Source organism: Manduca sexta, unplaced genomic scaffold, assembly GCF_014839805.1.
Source record: "Manduca sexta isolate Smith_Timp_Sample1 unplaced genomic scaffold, JHU_Msex_v1.0 HiC_scaffold_2688, whole genome shotgun sequence".
Classification (NCBI taxonomy): domain Eukaryota; kingdom Metazoa; phylum Arthropoda; class Insecta; order Lepidoptera; family Sphingidae; genus Manduca; species Manduca sexta.
Window position 1 is genome coordinate 1 of NW_023593677.1, and position 20903 is coordinate 20903.

Sequence of the window (20903 nt, forward strand, 5' to 3'; positions counted from 1 at the left end):
TTACTCGCAGTTGAGTGAATATACTAGGTTTACCGATGACTCTGCCCGAGCAAGACTTGATAACTTAAAATAATAAAGCAAAATATATTGCTATTCAATGTTTTGTAACGTATGAAAAAAATACAATTATAGTGACCGAAGTTTTGATTTCAGATTCTGGAAGTTTCGACGAAAAACTTATTTCGATGGGACAGTGTAAAATTATAATAATTCTCAGCAAATAATAAAACAAATTTCAGTAAATAAAGTTATCTATACATATAACAAAATTGTAAGGCTTCCGTGTTCGCACGTGTATCACGCAAAACCACACATCAATTTAAAATTTATTGACAAAAAACGTGAAGCATTTTTCTGAGCTAAATTAAGTTTTCATAAAATTGTACCTACGGAATTAATATTATTAAAAAAAATGTGCTTTCTAAATATAAAAGAAGTGATCTTAAATATAATATCTAGATCTAAGAAAACGTAGACAGAGTTGCGGGCATAATTAGTCAATAATATTGCGCAAAAATCATGTCAGATTATATTAATTACCTTTATCAAAGTGGGCGTATGCTGCAACTAAAACAATCCGACAGTACACATTACAACTGCAAACATGATGCTGTGTACATTTTTTATATTTATTTTGCTAAAACAATCCCTGCAAGACTGCATCATTGACGATACAACACCCGTTAATGTCTGGGGCAACGTCTCCACAAAGATCTTAAGCTGAAGCCTGAACTGTCGAACATACCTTGCGACCGCAACGGCGTAGAAGTAAAACTGCGGCTCAACTTAAAATGGTTTAATTACGACAGCAACCAGGGAGCATTCGCCATTTATAGTTGGGTGATGTTAACATGGAACAATAACAAAATTACCTGGAACCCTGCAGATTATAACGGACTGAATGAAACCCTCATATTGAACTCTGACATGTGGTACCCCGAAATAAAATTGATGAATTCCATAGATTCAGAGCAGTCAGTGCATTTCTTCTTCGAACAATGTGCGATCAGGAGTAGTGGTGAAATTTTCTGCATCTACAAAATGGTTGACAGTGCAATTTGCAATAGCGATTTGACTAAATGGCCGTACGACACGCAATCTTGCAGTGTTAAGTTCGGAGTATGGAAAAATAAGAATAACACAGTGAGACTTAAAACGGCTGGACGTGCTGTACGTATGATTGGTGCTGATTACGGAATGGAGTGGGATATAATAGATTACAAGCAAGAGGAGAATCAGGGCGGGAGACCCAACTAACAATGACATTTGTGATAGAGCGACACGCGGAGACGGTAGCTGCTACGCTCATTTATCCATCTATAGCACTTTCTACATTATCAATAGTTTCTTTTACTTTGGATGTGAGAAGAATGACACGTTTCGGACTCGTCTGTTTTAATATAGCGAATCATTTTTCATTCTTGACAGAGTTGCAGGAGAATATGCCTGGTCATAGTTTTACACGCCTAGTGTTTTGTTCTATTACCGAGGCTCGATGTTGACCAACATATTCCTTTTCTCTTGACTCTTATGTTGGCTGGTATGTGCAAGAGAGAGGTGCCTCCCCTTTGGGTCTCTTTCGTTAATGATATCGTATACAAAGGCCGAGGGAAGATGCTGGTTTGGCCTAAATGGGAATCGGAGGTGGGTGCCAACGAATTCGCTGAACAGTGGACTAATTTTGCAAATATAATTAACAGTGTATTCTTTATTGTTACTGTTATTGTTTATGTGTGTCTATATTTTGTTTATATGCCCCAACCAACGCCATTGAATTATTAAAAAATGTGTTTTCGCAGTAAATTAAAAACTTTTTAATATGTTTTTGTAGTAATCGGTAACATAGCAGAATATCGATAAAGAATCTGTTTATGCTGTGGCAAATAAATGTTGTATTATTTTGTTTTAAATTACTCAAATTATGAAGTTTTCAATTACACCGCTTAATAATTATGAAGGCGTTTATTGTCTGGAAACCGAGGGCTAATGTTACATAATTTGCTATAAATACGAACAAATTGTGCGCTGAATTTTGGCCAATCTTGAAGACAGGTGGGAGAGGTCACAACACAAAAAACACCTTGTACCAAAGCCGCAATCCAAAAAATTCTTGTTACACTACAACAGAAAAGGGTTCAATAAATAATATTTAGGCTGTTTTTTAATGGCTACTAGTCTATGTTTTTATAAGTTTTAGTCTCCTATTTGAGTATATAAAACTCTGCATTTTCCCAACCCACCTATAGTTGATTTATAAAAGTAAATTCATGACGAGTGGTCATAATTTTCATATGGTTAATGGTCATAATTTTCTCCAAATATATTTAGAAATCAATATATCTTCGAATAGGTCGATATGAATCCTTGGGGATCTTTTGGGGAAGGCCCATGTTCAGCAGTGGACGTCCTGCGGCTGATGATAATGATATTTAGAAAATAAAAAGTGTATAACCTAGTTGGGAGTAGAACATACTGACGAGACGAATGTCCGCAGGTTCACACGCAAGGAAATGACATGTGTATTCTTAATAAATTATCGGCTACTTTAACGACGAAAGAAATCGCGAGGAAACCTGCATATCAGAAAAGTTTTCCTTAATAATTTCAAAGGTGTGAGGAATACGCACAAAATTACCAGGAACAGAATATTTAAAGTTTAAAGTTGATTTACTTTTGTGGCTGATCGTACATTGCTTGACATGATTTCTTTTGATATATTCGCAAGCAGTAGCGTAGCTTGATTTAGAGGGGCCCTATATCTATATTTCTTGGGGGTCCTTCAAGGCAGTGCGAACTTTTGGGCACCCGCTTAGTTTAATATAGGTATGGGCCAAGAGGGGCCCTAAAGCTCAAGGGACCCGGATCACTGACACAGCTGATGCGGTGGTAGCTACGCCCCTATTCATAAGCTAAAATTGTAAAAAGATAACACAAGATCGAAAAATCTAATACTCCAATAAAAAATCTTTTGATCTCTCTATGCTTTTTGCTGTGGCATTCCTCCGTAAGGCTGGCACGGTTTGAGAGGGATAACTAATGTTATTTTTCGCCCTTCAAGAGGTCATTTATCAGTCTGCCGAGCGGGTGACGTACCTCCACTGTACCTGAGAATGACACCGATAATTTGTGCGCAACCATAATGTTCTATAATTTGTATAGAACAATTCAAGTGAAATTTCAAGAGCATTCAAATACATACAAATGACAATTATTCATCGACTCCAAAATTGGTAAGAAGTAGGTAACGTTAAATTATATTTTGATTTTAAATGGTTTTTGAAGGCGGTTAAATTTCTTGATAATGTTTTTTAAGATGAACATAGTACTATTAATCATTGTTATTATAATAAATGCAGTACCCATGTTATTATTCTGCTATACCTAAAAACGAATGTAGGTAATAATACTGAAAATTATAGTTGAAACTATGAAAAGCACCCAATAAATATTAGTTGTACTCAGTGCAAAAATAAAACGCTTCGGTGCGGCGGGCGGATTCAATAGTTAAAGGATATTGGAACAGAAGTAACAGTTACCGTAACTTTTACTGTCGACTATAGATAGCTAACTTTAGTTAAATGTTCGTAAGTTATTGAGACCGGCGATAACTTGTCATAATTCAGTTAGTGTGTTCTGAACATTATCATCGTAATTAAACGCCAAACTATATTTAGCGATAGTTGTGCTAAACTCGCTGCGAACGCTACATTACTGAATTTATAAATCGTACAACGCATGGAGTTACTACCGCACTCAGACAAGTGACAATTCCAATCATCAATGCAGTGTTTTTTGGATTTGATTATTTATGACGTGACGAGAGATTATAAAACGTGTTGGATATGTTTTGGAAAATACTAAATGATAACAATGATGGAGTTTTAGGATGCCATCTTTTATATAACGTTTTTCTCATATTTAGTTAAAATATTAAGTGTTAATTCGCTCTGTGCATGAAAGTGACTGAATTACAAAAACGGTCTAATGATTTCTTATGTTTACGCGAATATTCGATTTAAAATTAAACTATTATATGAACTTTATTGCGGTTTTTTATGTTATAATTTTCTGACGTTTCGAAGACTTTGCTGCCTTCGTGGTCACGGGAGGACGTCTACTGCGAAGTAAAGTTATTCCAGGGTGTTAGTTAGTGTTTAAGATTTTAGTATGAGGTGTAAAAAGTGTCAGATCGATGTTGGTATCTCTTTTACAAATATTGAGGTGGCGTGACAGCTTTATTGGTTTTGGTAGAACCCAAACAACCTCGCTGCTTCCACATTTATTGATTTCCTTTTATATTGGTTAGCATCTATGATTCTTCTAGAATTATTACTAGCTTTTGCTCGCGGCTTCGCCCATGTGAAAGAGTTTTTCTCGGAATAAAAAGTACACTATATCCTTCACTAGGTCTCCTATCTCCATAACAACATCACAGTCAATTCGGGAGTTTTTGGGTTTATCGCGTTCAAATAGACAGATGCGGCGGGGTCTTTTCCTTATATGTAAGTAGGTGAGGATTATTTAATATTAGTTGAACATTTTGCTGGTAAGCGGAAGATTTTATGAATAAAACAAAACACCTTCTAGCATGGTGTTTATTAGACCCATCACGTCTTTAAAAAAATTGCAAACGAACTTAAGTTTCATGATAACATAATCCAATATCAACTGAAATACGGCGATATAATTTTATCTCCATCCTCCACTCTAAATAGCGATGGGGGATAACGAATAATTGAAAACCGTTTGCCGAACTCCGCCGGAAATGCATCGGAAATTGACGCAACATCCTCTCGTAAAATTTTAAGCTATGGCTGCGAGTGGCACGGTTTAGATGACGGTAACGGTCAGGCTCTGGAGTTTGTGCGGTTTTGGATAAGATTTTTCTTTTGGTAGCAACATCATTTAGTTCTGATTCTTTTTTTGGTTTGAATGACGAGACGAGCTTGCCGTTCGCCTGATGATAAGCGATACGACCACCCATAAACAATAGAAACACCATCCAACACCTTGAATTACAAAGTATTGTTTGGTTTTCCATTGCGCTCGCCATCCGAGACATGAGTCTTATTATGTCCAGTAGTTCCACTGGCTACAATGTTCTTGAAACCGGAACACCGGTATCAACACCTCTGTCTACCCTTTGAAAAGGAAAAAGTGATGCTATATATACATATGTTACGTTATATTTAATAAATAAATTACCAGGCCAAGGGCGGTAGACGATATCATTACCAATCGTAATGTTTTACCGATTCGATAACTAACAATTCAATATAAATTTCGCAGGACATTTTCGTAGCATCGCAATTAACATTAGTATCGCTATGTCGAGACTGCCGCACCAGACATGATGAATATTTCTGAACTGATTTAAGTTCATATTGCAACCAATGTCATTTATAATTAGATATCAGGAACCGAAGGTGAATTCTAGATATCAATATTTAACCAAGTGTTAAGAGGTAGAAATCATGAAATTTTTGATATTAACATTATTTTTTTAATCGAGAACAATGATATATAATGTATATACATATATAAAAATAAATCCCTATTTCCCTTGGTCACGCTATCACGCGTGAACGGCTGGACCGATTTCACTATTTATTTTGTTGTGTTTGTTATTGTCAGGAGAAGGTTCTTATGAAAGAAAAAAATCAAAAAATTGCGCGGAAAATTAGAAAATTTAAGAAAACTTAACGATAATATTAATTTATCTAACTGTCAGTTGTTTGAAATAATTGTCAGCGATTGATAGAATGCGTACTTCAAATGCCTACTTAGACAGGACAACTTCTGTCGGGTCAGCTAGTATTTTAATAAAATAAAAGATATGCCATTGGAACGCGCAGTTGGAAGACTTCAATCTTCAGTCTGAAGACGTTGACGCAATCATTCCGGCCTATTTAAAACGGGATGACCACAGTATGATCCCCGAACGCGACACACTTGCGGGGACCACCTTGGGTTTCACATCTTGCAGTGGCGAAGTGTCCACACAACCTGATTCCTACCGGCTTCACTTTTAGGTTTATTTACTTTTGTATTAGTTTTTCTTTTCTGTTTAATGCAGGCAGGCAGCCAAGGCATTTTTTTTGCCTCAGGTTACCTTTTGGATAAATTTAGTCTACCACTGAGACCTTATTTAATTTTGCCTAAGTTTTTGTTTTCTGTTAAATTGGCCGATACGTAACTAAGGCATTTTTATGCCTCAGGTTACCTTTTGAAAAAATTTAGTCTACCACTGAACCTTAGTTTATTTGCCTTAGTTTTTGTTTTCTGTTAAATTGGCCTATACTAAGCCATTTTTGCTCGGATTACCTTATGAAAAAATTTAGTCTACTACTGAACCTTAGTTAATTTGCCTTAGTATTTGTTTTCTGTTAAATTGGCCTATACTAAGCCATTTTTGCTCGGATTACCTTTTGAAAAAAATTTGTCTACCACTGAGCCTTAGTTAATTTGTTTTAGTTTTTGTTTTTTGTTAAGTTGGCCGATACTAAGGCATGTTTTGCCTCAGGTTACCTTTTGAAAAAATTCACTCTACTACTTATTAGGGTCGCTATTCAGCCGTATGCAAATATATTCTCACTAAAAGTTATTAATAAGGATTGTTTTAGACGATTCCAGCCCCTTAATGATGCAATTATAGTCAGTCTGGAAATAATAAGCCGGCGGCCGGTCTAAGTGCATTCTCGTGTATGAACTGAGGCGTCAAAACTTCTACAGACAGACAGACGGATTAGTATATAGTATTTAATGACATTCTATGTAGAGCGAGGTCTAAAATTCGCCGATTGTTGAAACAGCATTTATTTTTGTTTTAGTACACATTATGATTGTATATGTTTACGCGAATGTTAGACATTAAAATGAAACTATTTTGTGGATTTTATTTTTTTTATATTATAATTTTCTCCAGCAGCCTTCGTGGTCTCGGGGCGGACTGAGGTGTTGGTCATACGAAAAGTCAGTTACAATATCTACCTATATTTTACAATATATAAGTTTGTTTTTTAAATTTAACTGTCGATGATCCCATCTACGCCGAGTGAGCTCACAATTATAATATAAAAAACCGCGATGAAATCCGCAAAATAGTTATATTTAGTACACGTTTTAAAAACACACAACATGCATTTATCCCCGACAGAGGTATGCAGAGGTGCAACTAGGGCACCCACTTTTCGCCAAGTGTGTTCCGTCCCATGATGTGATAGGGTGCGAGCTTATCGTCATATTGGGCACCAATTCTAGACTCCGGGCTGATACAAAGCTAAAAACCCAAATATCACTTTGCTCGAACCGGGATTCGAACCCAGGACCTCAGAGCGCTGCCTTACTGCACATGTAATACAACTATGCCACCGAGGCAATCAGTACACATTTTTAAGTCGTTATAATAGTAATTGTGTTTACTCTAACGTTAATGTTTGAGATGACGCAGCGAAATAGAAACCCAAAGATAAGTTAATATTAAATTAATGTATATAATACTAATATATTTTTCTTTTTTAATATTATAAAGAGGAAAAGTTTGTCAGTTGTTTGTAGGTTTGCAGGACTAGTCTCTGAAACTACTGAACCGATTTCGAAAATTACCAGGTTTAGTGCCTACTTAACATTTCTGAGTAAATTCTACTAGTTACAAATATATAAGCCGACCAAAAACAAACTTAAATCTGTTCCCGAATAAATGGTAACAAAATGAATACTATCTAAATTAGCTGTTTAATACAATAACAGTTAAATAAAATTTAATTGACTCAACAGACCTTTATTTAAAAAGAAAACCCTAACCAACGAATAAAATAATTTTACAAGAAATATATTAACCGCACATTTAATATAAACAAAATATATACCAAATGCAAAAAGATAAAAATGTTATCATCAATAAATATATTTTCTAAGCCTCAGAGCCTTCGTGGCTCGTAATATTTTTCAACAATAATGCCAATTTAGTGGTGCGTCCCAGAATTACATACAAGGTGAGCTTGAGGTCTGGGTCACTGACCCCCAACTCATAATCTGGGCCAGTTTTCATAAATCAAGTGAATTTCATACCCTAAAGTGGACATCATATTCTATGAAAATCTAGGTTTCATTTTCGAGTTACAATATATTATTTTGATCTAGGCTGTTATTAAAATATATATTATAGTTATTATGCATTGCCTATTTAAGCCGCTAAGCATAGAAGCTAATAATAAAAAGGAGACGTAAACCAATTTAAAATTGTAACAAAGATATTCATTTCATACTAAATAAATATTTCTAGAAAGAACATTCAGGTGTAATTTCATTTATTTGTATTGAAAGGAAAAATATTGCTCGGAGAAAATCAGCAAAATACAGTATCGGAAAGGCTCGACCTATCTCAGAGTAATTGCCGGCATTTGTCAAGCGAAAATCTAATTTGAACAGGGTTATTTATAGTCGGATTTCCATTGTGATACTGTATGATTAATTCCTTCAGGTGTTGCTTATGAGCTGTTAATTTCTGATTCTTTGACGATATTTGAATTGTAAAGATATTGAGTTTGCTGTTTTCACGAATGTCATTGAAGTTCATACTACACAACTAGGGAAATATTTTCGTTCTTTGTTTTTGGACACGGAAAAGTGACCTATCTGCAACTTAATAGTATCTGATGATAAGAAGAGTGAAGTCCAATAGAATGTTGAGAGATGATTACCCCTCGCCAGTCGTCACAATTATGCCGGCCTGTTGGAACCGGATACAAATAGGCTGATCCCGAAACGCGACACTTACTCGGGCTTCTGTTGCGGGTTTTAACACCTTGTGTACGGTGATCGCTATCTGGACGGATAAAATATATCCTACCACCAGCTAATATATCACGTTAGGTACTACGTTCGTTTTCTGTAGGACAGTAAACGGTCGACCAGCGCTTTCATGCTGTAGACATTGAGGTATAAGCTCACTGCGTTGCTCTGCCAATTTAACCCACTTCCATCGAACCATTTCTCATGTAAGAGGTTGATGTCCAGCAGTGGGACAATCGAAGTCGTCACTGGATTTTGATCTGGGAACTCAAAGCAGTAGTCGTAGCACGCATTATTAGTTAAGCTATTGAGACAGTCCAAGCAAGCAATTAACAACTCAGAATAGTAAATCTATTATCTCTAAATTTTGGACTATCAAAGATACAAATAAATGTCCTACCCAACCAAATGTAGCACTTAAATCGAATACCCAAAAATTTGTGTAATAAATAAGTTTTTATATAAAACAGTCGTTAGGTGAAGTGTCCACGGCGCACTTTAATGTGAGAATTAAGATGTCCACATAAAAGTAAGGAATAGTCCATTAAAATAAGTTGTTGCCGAACTCCAAGTTTTACGACTTGGGAACTTCCCGCGCTGCGGTTTTACGTCTAGATTTTGCGATTTGAATATAATCATTAATCATAATAATTTCCGTTTAAATAAATACGGATTTTCTGGTGATTTTGTAATAGATCATTTTATAATTTTTTGGTTTGACTTTTGTCCATTATTTACGTTATAAAAACACTTTTTATGACGTAACCTTTGTGTTTACGCTCTAAATTGCTGCTCAGTAATTCTACATAGCTATGAAACTGACTATTGTTTCAGCAATAACTGTCATGTTTATAGGAGTGTCGAGTTTCGGCAACAAGTTGACAGCGGCTAACGCCTCAAGGTCTCTAATATTTGAAATAATATAATTATATCAGCTCCGTATTACATTTGGTCCCACTGGTGTGCACGGGCCTCCTCTGCTACTGAGAGGGATATTCTTAGTCCACCACGTTGGCCTAGGGCACATTGACAGATTTCACATACCCTAAAAATTCTTACAGAGAACTTCGCACATGTGCAGGTTTCCTCACGATGTTTTCCTTCACCGTTAAAGCGTACCATAATTGATAAACAATATTATACACATAACTTTTAGAAATGTCATAAGTGTGTGTTCTTCTGTGTTGATCCTCCAGATATACCACTCATCAGTACGTTCTACTACCAACTAGGCTATCACCGCTGGAAGTAATTAAAAATGCATAAAAAATAGCAAATGTTCGAAGGTAACCATAAATATCACTATTCTAGTTTAGTATACAACAAGAAACGTCTTTCATAAATTATTTCTTACTGGTGGTAGGTCTTTCATATGTGAGAATCCGTCTTCGTAGGTACCACCGCAATGTCTATTTCTGCCGCCAAGCAGCTGTGTGTAGTCATTGTTATGTTCCGGTTTGAAGGACACTACAAGCAGTGTAACTACTGGACATAATAAGACTTAACATCTCATGTCTCAAGATGGCGAGCGCAGTGCAATAACAAACAATACTTTGTAATTCAAGTTATAGGATGGTGTTTCTGCTGTTTATGGGTGGTCATATCGCTTACCATCAGGCGAACGGCAAGCTCGTCTCGTCATTCAAAGCTAAAAAAAAATTGATATTTACTAATGAATTTGTAATATCTGTATCCAAGGAGATGAAATAAATTCATTAGTCCACGTTATATAGGATTTAGGGTATTGCGTGTTTCGTACGAAAAATGTATACGGTTTTTTCGTGTAGACGGGGAGTATTAAAATCATGTGGCAGTAGATTGTGCTGAGAACCTAGCGGGTTCGAAATATTGTAATTTTTTTCAGGATAAAATAAGATTTTTTTGGATTTTTTTTTAAATCATCTATATATATCCTTTTGTGGAGCTATAGCTGTGTTTATGTTAAATAAAATATTTCCAAAATGAAAGTGGTATCGCCCCAAGATATTTATTTAAAGCACAAAGTACAAACGCCAGCTCGACCGGGGCAATACCACAGAAAAACAATGTAATTTCTGTTCTATTTCCAATTAGGCGAATAACGAATATCCGCAGTTTCAAAACCCGCGGCACACACCTCGGGCTTTTAGAAATTACGTATGAATGGCTTATCAATTATTGTTCGCTTTAACGGTGAAAAAAGCATTATAAGGAAACCTATATATCTCACTTCTTCATAAGAATTTTTAAAGTATTTAGTCTACCAGTCCGCACTAGGCCAGCGAGGTGGACTAAGACTTAAACCCTCTCAGTAGAAGAGGCCCGTCTCAGCAGTGGGACAGTATATAATGCAGGGCTGATATTAATATTATGTATCCTTTCATTCCTGTCTTATAAGGTAAGTATTTTGTATGTCGAAATCGATATCGATTGCATCCAATGACCCATTTGGTTGGCCGTTGGCCGGTTTATATAAAAATATATGTCAAATTCAATACTGTATAAATTCAAACAAGTTATAAACAAAACAAAATCGGAATTCGGCGTTTATTCAAAGACAAATATTCCGTTTTCAAATCGGACTGCGTTTATAAATGGAAATATTCAAATGTCGCCAAAATGTTGCAAAAGGGTATTCGTCCGGATACTCGGCCTCTGTCAAACTTTCCGTTACTTTTTTCGCTCGATTTTTAAATAAAAACACATGCTGCGATTTCCGCGAGATTTTTCGGACGCATTTAGTTTGCTCTTATGCCCGAAATCCTGGCTGGTTTTGATCGAAGCGCCTTTTTTTTATAAAACAAAGGATTCAAATATTTTTTTTGCTTTTGTCAGACGCCATTTTGTTTTTTCTCGAATTGGGGAACATTTCAATTACGTATATTTTTGAATAATATTTGTCGTAGAAAAAAATATTAATAGATAATATTTTATTTTTTGGTTCTTTGAAATGTTAAGTACATCGCAGTCTAGTTAAAAGCACTGAACAGAATTCCCAAAGTATGCTAACATAGATTACTTAAGTATTGTTTGTATTGTATATGAAATCCCAGAAGTAAAACGAAGGCAAAACTCGGCTTCTCTTACTGCTTTTGGGTTAGTTTTAATAATTGCATTTACTTGTATTCTCGACTCTCGGTGTGTGATTTTTTATATTAGACGAATGTAGGGAAACACATGCTTAACTTTTTTACGTATAATGAAATCAAGTTTATATCTTACTAATTTTACCTTACTGGAGGGTTTGTGTACATTTTGAATGTTAAAAGAAGCAAAAATTGCTGGACGAATTTTGATGAAATTTAACACATGAATAGACAATGTACTGGATAGCATTACGCTATTCTATATTCTGGTTATATGATCATATAAAAAAAACTAATTATTTTGTTTTATTTTTTAAATAGGCTTCTGTTGCATTATGGATCGTTACGCGATTTAATTTGCATTCAAAGTTTTTTAGATAAGTACGAAAAATATGTTAGGAATATATCATACTGTCACTCATATAGCGTTCTAAGTCGCGACCAATTCTTATCATTAATATTACAACTTTATATAAAACATGTCTACAACAAACAAGGGAAGTTAATTAAACGTGTCCACGAGATGTCGAGCCAGCTAAGCACTGAATACAGAACAGTGCAGTGCTGAGTGACTCGAACAGATAAATCTCATTTGTGCCTGCCTGACCGCTTTCTCAACTGCACGCCCAATTGGATTAGATGCGAGACTGAGGGACGAGCTTGTGGCGGGTAAATAATTTTAATATTTTTAAAATAAAATAAAAATAAAAATAAAAATGCTTTATTCATCACGTAGGCGAACATAGTTGCACTTATGATAAGTCAAGGTACATGAGAATATTCAATTATTACTTAATTAGATTAGCTTATATAAACAAAGACAATAAAATAAATGAAAAATATACTTAGTAAACAAAGAAGCCAGCTCGGGCTGGCAGGGAAGAAGAAATAAAATTATGTATGTATGTATTTTTAAATAAGCAATAAGGGAGAAACGCGTCGCGATCCTCACCGGTGAGGACAATAAAAGCCCTAACCTAGCTAACCTACCAGCCTAATTTTTTCAGGATATCTGGACACCTCGGTGGCGTAGTTGTATTTGCGACTGTAGTGAGGAGGTTTCGGGTCCGAATTCCGAATCGGCCAAAGTGATAATGTTTTCTGCTCGGTATTAGCCTGGAGGTAAATAATTTTAATATTTTTCTCACGGATATCTGGCTACCTCGGTTGTATTAGTGCGACGGTAGTGCTGAGATTTCGGGTCCGAATTCCGAGTCGGCCAAAGTGATATTGATTCCTGCTCGTTATCAGCCTGGAGTCTGGAAGTAGTGCCCGAAATGGCGATAGTCTCGCCCCCTATTTGATGGAATACATGGCGGAAGGTGGGTGCGCTAGTTTTAGCTCTTCCTACTACTTCAGGGATAAAGGGCGTGAGTGTGTATATAAATAAAATATCATGCGCGCCATCGCTTGATGATGAACCCACCAAACTTGAACCAATTAGTTCAAATACCAAAAGAGGATCATGCATAAGTACCATGAAAAAGCAGCTTATTACGCATGATTGTATCAAATGGTATTAGATAACCGTCTTGTCATTCAATACTCTATCTGTACAGCAAAGCGCTTACGATCAGGTGCAGTCAATGCGCTGGAATAAACAATAATCTCATCACTTACACCACAGGAGAAGTTAAAATGAACGCGGTAAAATAGTTTCCCATTCGGCGCGGACGAATGGAGAAAAGTGGTATAAACGAATTAAGATTTTAACTCGACGCGTGCCTTCATTCTTACAAATGAGATTCATTACTCCTTTTTATTACATATTAGACGTACCAACTGGCTTCGCGTGAAATTTCATTTGCCTTACCTTCTTCCCGTCATGTCTCTTGATATGTATACTAGATGCTCGCATTGGCTTCTTGTTCGCATTGCATAATTTTCTAGAAGGTAGGGTCTATCTGTCTCAGATTTCATTCAACTCCATTCAGAGATTTCTGAGTTTATTTCCGACAAACATCGAAATATCTTTACAAGGTTTTATATCCATCATAATTGGATAAGTAGTGAAAATATTCGAATTCTAGTTTCAATCGAGACATACTGAGACTAGTATGTATTTCGCTGGTGGTAGGTTTTATTTTATATCCGCTCGGATGTCGACCACCGCTTACAAAGTGTTAAAACCCGCCATAGTGGCCCACGTAAGTGTGTCGTGTTCCGGGTTCAGCCTATGTATATTCGGTTGCAACAGAGCAGCATAATTGTGTCGACTGTCTGTAAAGTATTTCTATTTTTCATAATGATTTTAACAGTCTATAATCGATTTGCAAAATTTGTATTAATTTAGTAAATATTTGTGTTTTAAATATACTATTGTAGTTTTACTCTATGTATTGTATTGCAAATGTTGATGGGCGGTGATAATTACTTACCATCAGGTAAATTGTATGTTCGTTTGACCCATATCATATCATTTAATATAGATTTACTGATAGATACAACAGACAAAAGTTTATTTTTGACTTTGCTCCAATCATTTAATCTTAACTGTCACTTTCTCGAGCCAACTAGACTAACTACAAATTCGGCCACGTGTATTGATAATGTTATCTCAAATTTTAAAATTGACTATAAAGAATTATTAACCGGTGTTCGCTCAGACCATACTTGTCAAATGGTCAAACTTAATTGTGTAAAACAAAGAAGTAAAAACATTATTAAATTTAGACCACTATCCCTACGTAATTTGCAGAAATTTAGCACAAAACTTAATTCCGTGCTGCCTATGCTGACTTGCGACTCGGACAACCCAAATAATATGTTTGAAACATTATTAAATAGTGTGACAAATGTATTCAATAAAACATGTAGTGTAAAATCAGTAACACTAAAAATAAAATATCTTTCAGTGCTTGGGCAACCAAAGGTATTAGGCGTAGTAGAGATGTTCTATACGAATTATATGACAGAAGGTCCTTTACACCTGATGTCAAATTTACTAATTATGTAAGAACATACTCTAAAATTTTTAAAAGTGTATGTAGGTATGCCAAAGCTGCTTATATTAGTAGAAATATAAAAAAATCGGATAATAAAATTAAAACAACTTGGAGAATAATTAATACTGAAACTGGCAAAACTAAGTGTAATGACAAGATTGTATTAAACATTAATGACGAACTAGTTTCAGACAATAATTCTGTGGCTAATTACTTCGAAAAGTTTTTCAATAATTCATTTGAGACGACAAAATGTCTGCCATCCTCACCAGAGGCAGCTGAGTCATTCTTAAAACAATATTTAGATTTATCAATTCCAAATTTCGAATTTGAATGTGTTACTCATTATGATGTTATAAAAGTATTCAGGAGCTTAAACATGAAGAGTACTGAAGATCTTTGGGGTTTGTCTGTTAAAGCGTTGCAGTCAGTGATAGTTAGCATCGCCCCAATCCTTTCTGATATTTTTAATTGCTGCATAAGAGACGGCATATTCCCTGATCTTATGAAGATAAGTGAAGTAGTACCAATTGTTTAAAACTGGTTGCTCCAACACCCCCTCCAATTATAGGCCTATTTCTATTTTACCAGCTTTAAGTAAAATATTCGAAAAGTTAATGCTTAATCAAATGCTGGTGTTCTTTAATAAAAATGAGATTCTACATGACAGGCAATTCGGTTTTACAAAGGGTAGGTCCACGCAAGATGCAGGACGTGCATTAGTTAAAGCTGTGTTGGATGCCTGGGAGGGCCCCCAGGGTTCAATTTTGGGACCATTTCTGTTTTAGTTTATATTAATGATCTACCGTACATTATTAACAAAATGGCTGAAGTTGTATTATTCGCTGACGACACTTCACTAATATTTAAACTAAATAGAAGGGAAGGAAATTTTGTAGAGCCAAATAAAGTATTTAAATTGATTTCTGACTGGTTTTCTGCCAATAATCTTCTATTAAATGCAGCAAAAACTAAATGTGTTCGATTCTCGTTACTGAACAAGATTAATGGAACTGATATTGATTTAGACGGGAATAAACTAGAATTAGTACCCTCTACAGTCTTCCTTGGGGTTTCTATCGATAGGAAATTACAATGGGGACCCCACATTCAAAGAATTTCGAGTAAATTGAGTTCTGCAGTCTTTGCTATTAGGAAGATCAGATATTTAACTGATGTGGCTACGGCAAGGTTAGTATATTTCGCTTACTTCCACAGCATTATGTCTTATTGCATTCTTCTGTGGGGTACTGCAGTAGATCTGCAGACCATTTTTATTTTACAGAAAAGAGCGATTCGTGCAATTTATAACCTTCGGTCTCGCGATTCCCTTAGAGAACTGTTTAAGGAGGTGAATATACTGACTTTGCCAGCTGAATACATTTTTCAAAATATTATGTATGTCCGTAAGAACCTAGGTACTTTTATGAAAAACAGTGACTTGCACTGTTTGAACACTAGAAATAAGAATAAACTAGTTGTTCCAAATTTCCGGCTCTGTAAAACAAATAAATCTTATCTAGCGAATTGTATCAAATTCTATAATAAAATCCCTCTTGAAATAACCAATCTGCCCGGCTACAAATTTAAGTGTCATGTTAAGCGCGAATTAATGTCAAAGGGGTATTATAATGTAAAGGATTACCTCGATGATCAGACGGTTTGGAAAAACAGTCCTGCACACCCTGTCCAACCCTATGTTAACGCCAATATTATAAATTAACTACATAAACGTCTCATGTGTACCTTTCTACAATTTTGACATTATACTGGGTAACAGTTTTAAATTTATGTGACATATTTTATTTTATATTGACTCATTGAATTATCAATGTATAATAGACGACCGACCGATCATTTTGTTGCACCAGCCTTAAAATTTATAATCTTAATTATATTGACCAAGATCTGCGACAAAATATGAAATGAAAATATTATGTTTGTAAATGTAGGCGTATGCACGCTGTACACTGACTGTTTCATAGTTTTTATAATTTTTTAGTATTATTGTTTTTTTCCGTTAGTTTTTAGTTATTGCTAAATACTTTTATGTGGATTTTCTCCGCAATTTTACGGTGATGAGCGTGTATTAGCTTATATAATTAATCAGACTTTGTATAGAAAAGACTTATTAAAAATATATATATATATATATTAAATGAATAGACAATTGATGACAAAAAATAAAAGCCCGGAGTTTCTTTCTGCCTTTCTTCTTCGGGTAGTCATCGCTTAGGTAGTTAGTGAAAGGCTGGTAGGTTAGCTAGGTTAGGGCTTTTATTGTCCTCACCGGTGAGGATCGCGACGCGTTTCTCCCTTATTGCTTATTTAAAAAATACATACATACATAATTTTATTTCTTCTTCCCTGCCAGCCCGAGCTGGCTTCTTTGTTTACTAAGTATATTTTTCATTTATTTTATTGTCTTTGTTTATATAAGCTAATCTAATTAAGTAATAATTGAATATTCTCATGTACCTTGACTTATCATAAGTGCAACTATGTTCGCCTACGTGATGAATAAAGCATTTTATTTTTTATTTAAGGAAGTGCAGATTTAGACAAAATGCTATTTAGTTTACATATGACCAATACTAATATTGCCATTACATTTGTTTAGTAAAATGGCAGCTTAGAGCATTTTATTTTTGAAATTCACAGTTATATATGGAGTTATTCTAAAAGCCAAAGTTATATTGAAAATTCTACTGAATGTATTTTTGGGAATTAACATAAAAAAGGTTATATTTTTTTTTATTGAACGATCGCTAGCTTACCTATTATTTCCAAATAAATAAAAAAAAGAATAAACTATAAGGATGTAAAATGTAGCATGCAGGTCAAACGCTGTTCCTTTTTCAAATATTGTAACGCATTTTTGTTTCATCGAGTTTTAACTCACGATTCAAAAGAATTTTCACTTCAAAAATCTAATAATCGATGCTTTTCGAAGTGATGCACAAAGAAAATAATAATGATAATGGGGCTTCAAATTGGCAATATTCAGTCTAGACGAGCCGTTTACGGGATTGTGACTTCCGCCAAAAACCAATATCCGGGATACCGTTTCTCGAAAATATTTCAATTTCAATGTCATACTTGTACTATTTAGGAGTAAATTAGGTATTTCATATGCTAGTATGCAACGATGACTCCATGCGTAAGGGGGGGAGGGGTGGACGAGGGGGGATCATTGCGGTCTTTGCATTACCAAGTGAACTGGTTAAAGTACTATTGAGGGTTTTTGTTATTTATGGTGAGTCCTCTTGTAGGTGAACGGTTCTTGTTATTCAGTACGGTAATTTACTACTACACACATTTATCAAAAATGTATGTCATACAGAATTTAATGGATAAAGATTTTTCAAAATTCATAATAAATAAATTATAAAGCATTGGAATTTGTTGAAAGGGGTAGCTGTCAAATAACAGTAATAGCAAACTGTGACGTCACCAAGTCTCACCGGCTATAATGCTGCGTTCATAACAAGGAGAAAGCGCGATAACACCACCACGCGCCTATTTTTGCTTACAATCATATTTCAAATATGAATAACTGTTTTATTTTTCATTTTTTTTTATCCTGAATTTATTTTTATATTATTTTTCTGTTACATATAAAAAAAAGCAAATATAGGTAACTACCATTTTGTAACAAATAGTGAAAAACACAAATTAATCTATGGAACATAGAATTAATTTTAACTATTGAGTTTTGACTTTGTCTTATGGCGAAATTTTCAATAAAAATACAAAATTCATCCTCTCAGTAGGTCTGCCAGTGTGAAAAAAGCAGAAACTTCAGATTTTAATTTTAATTACCGACAGTGGATAATTTATATTTTCTCCATATATATTTTATTAATGAATTCTTTTTGGGATACATTTATATATTGCTAGGTGATGCTCGCGTGCGGCACTGCGCAGGAACGACTGCAGACGAAAACTTAGACATTTCAGTCAGAGGAAGCCCACAGTCGTCCCTAATGCGCCGAAGAGGGCCACCGCTGAGTTTTAGTTGGTATGCCGCACGTTGTATATAGGTTAGGACTCGGCCCGGCGGTCTTTTAAGCAGCATCCAAACATTTTACAAACTTTCGCATTTATAAAATTAGTAAACTTCTTTATTAATTGGTGTTTAGTACAGAATATGAGTCTTTGATACCGAAATATGGAGTACTAATTCTTGTATCATTGTTATATGTAGGGATATAAGAAATAAAACTAACTATGGTTTACAAAAGAACTGGTTTAAAGTCAAAATACTAACGAATCTTAATTCTTATCAGAATATTTTGACATTTAATGAAGTCGAATCTCTTGCTCAACTCGTAAACAACCGAAACAGGCTCAGGTATTCCGGGCAGCTTGATGGTTTGGTGGTTGATGGATTCCAGCTCGTAGCGGCAGGCTGGTGGGATGGTCACGGCCCAGTTTCGTGAGGGATCCACGGGCAACGCCACCATCGCAGACAGCCCGAGGATTATCAACAAGAGTTGTTTATACATCTAGTGAAAAATTAATGACTGTAAACATCCATAAAAAACAGATTTTTTTTAGAAAATGATCAGTAGATTCTTAGCATGATTTACATTTGATTTTTCTATATCAACGGTTCAGGCAAATAGTAATTGTCTTAATTGGTATTTCGCCGCTCATACATCATACATGCTCAACGACTCAAATACAAATGAAGGAAATACGTTTCTCGTTTCTTAAATTGGCGCGATACAAGTAAAACAAATAAAAAACGTTAAAAGAGCTACAGTTCTAATGCCAAAAAAGCTTTAATTGGCGCGAAAAATGTCAAACAAATGAAATATGTTAAAAAATCTACGGTTAAGTATTCTAATTTTAATAATGGGAATTATTTTTTATATATTTAACCCAAGTGGCCAGTATTAGAATCTTTATGGTCTGCATGCAATATTTCTAAACATTTACTGACTTAATTACGAAATTATTACATTACCATTTAGAATAATTTCCAATTTTAGGATCTGGGAATCAATATGTCACGTTATTGACTGATTCAATTACCTTTGCCATATACTTCTTTTTTTCAACTTTTTTTATCGACTTGATTTTCAACACTGCGTAGTCTCCAAATTTTCCACAATACCTAACGAAGGTTTATCGATTACTGTCTGTTATATTATACAAACCTGTGTAAATATTACACAATTATATATTTATAAATCACGAACAATAAACAGGAAAATTAAATAATTGTTAATACATTTGTATGAATTACGTGATCTTTTGTGTAACCATCTGTTGTAAGAAAACGTAATGTTATTGAGGTCATATTTTCAATAACATTATTGTAATGTGTTTTGAAATTGTATGTGTTAAAGTTAATATACAACCTTCTTGAATGTTAGATCTTTGTGTAAGTATTATACACTGTTTCACTACTAAGCTCAGATCTCTCTAGTACTGAGATGGTTTAAGACCAAGACGCTGACATAGTGCTTGTCGGCATATTTTCGATGGCTCCTAAGTAAACTGTCGTATCTGAAGAAACAGCGATTATACACGTTTTTTGCGTTTCGTTAATTAGGTACTGTTTACTATCGAACCCAGTAAAAAATATTGAAAATAGCATTTTTATCAGATATGGTAGTTTACTTAGGAGACATCGTTTTTTGTTTTGTTTTGTCGACTTACATTGTGTCTCATAAATATTCCACTTACCTTCAAATATAGAGATGATAATGTTATAAATAAATCTTGTAGATAAGAAAACAAAACCTTTAAATACACAATTTAATTATTCAATATACATTGAAATAAAACTATATACGAATTTTATCGTAGTTTTTGTGTCATGATATTCTCATGGTGTTTGCAGATTTTGCAGTCTTCATAGTCACGGGGTTACAAACCGCAATAAAACCAGAAATATAGTCTTATTTCAATGCCTTAAATTCGCGTAAACAATATACTCAATATACAGGGTTGGCAACAATCCGATGAAAATCCTTTTGATGAAGATGCACCTAAATAAACAAATTATGCGTATTGTGTTGTTTGTTCATAGTTGCACGTATGTCGCCATGTTTGCGACTCCGCAGTTAAACCCCGACGGATCCTAAAA

The 20903-nt window shown here is 34.8% G+C and overlaps 1 protein-coding gene across 1 annotated transcript; it reads left to right on the top strand.

Moving 5' to 3' along the window:
- Positions 1-708: 708 nt before the first annotated feature.
- Positions 709-1782, top strand: LOC119192363 (neuronal acetylcholine receptor subunit beta-3-like; the record flags this gene model as incomplete). The annotated part of the gene is given in 3 exon segments (XM_037446185.1): positions 709-1227; positions 1230-1469; positions 1552-1782. Coding segments are annotated over 3 exon segments (990 nt in total), but the record flags the coding sequence as incomplete, so codon positions are not given.
- Positions 1783-20903: the final 19121 nt, after the last annotated feature.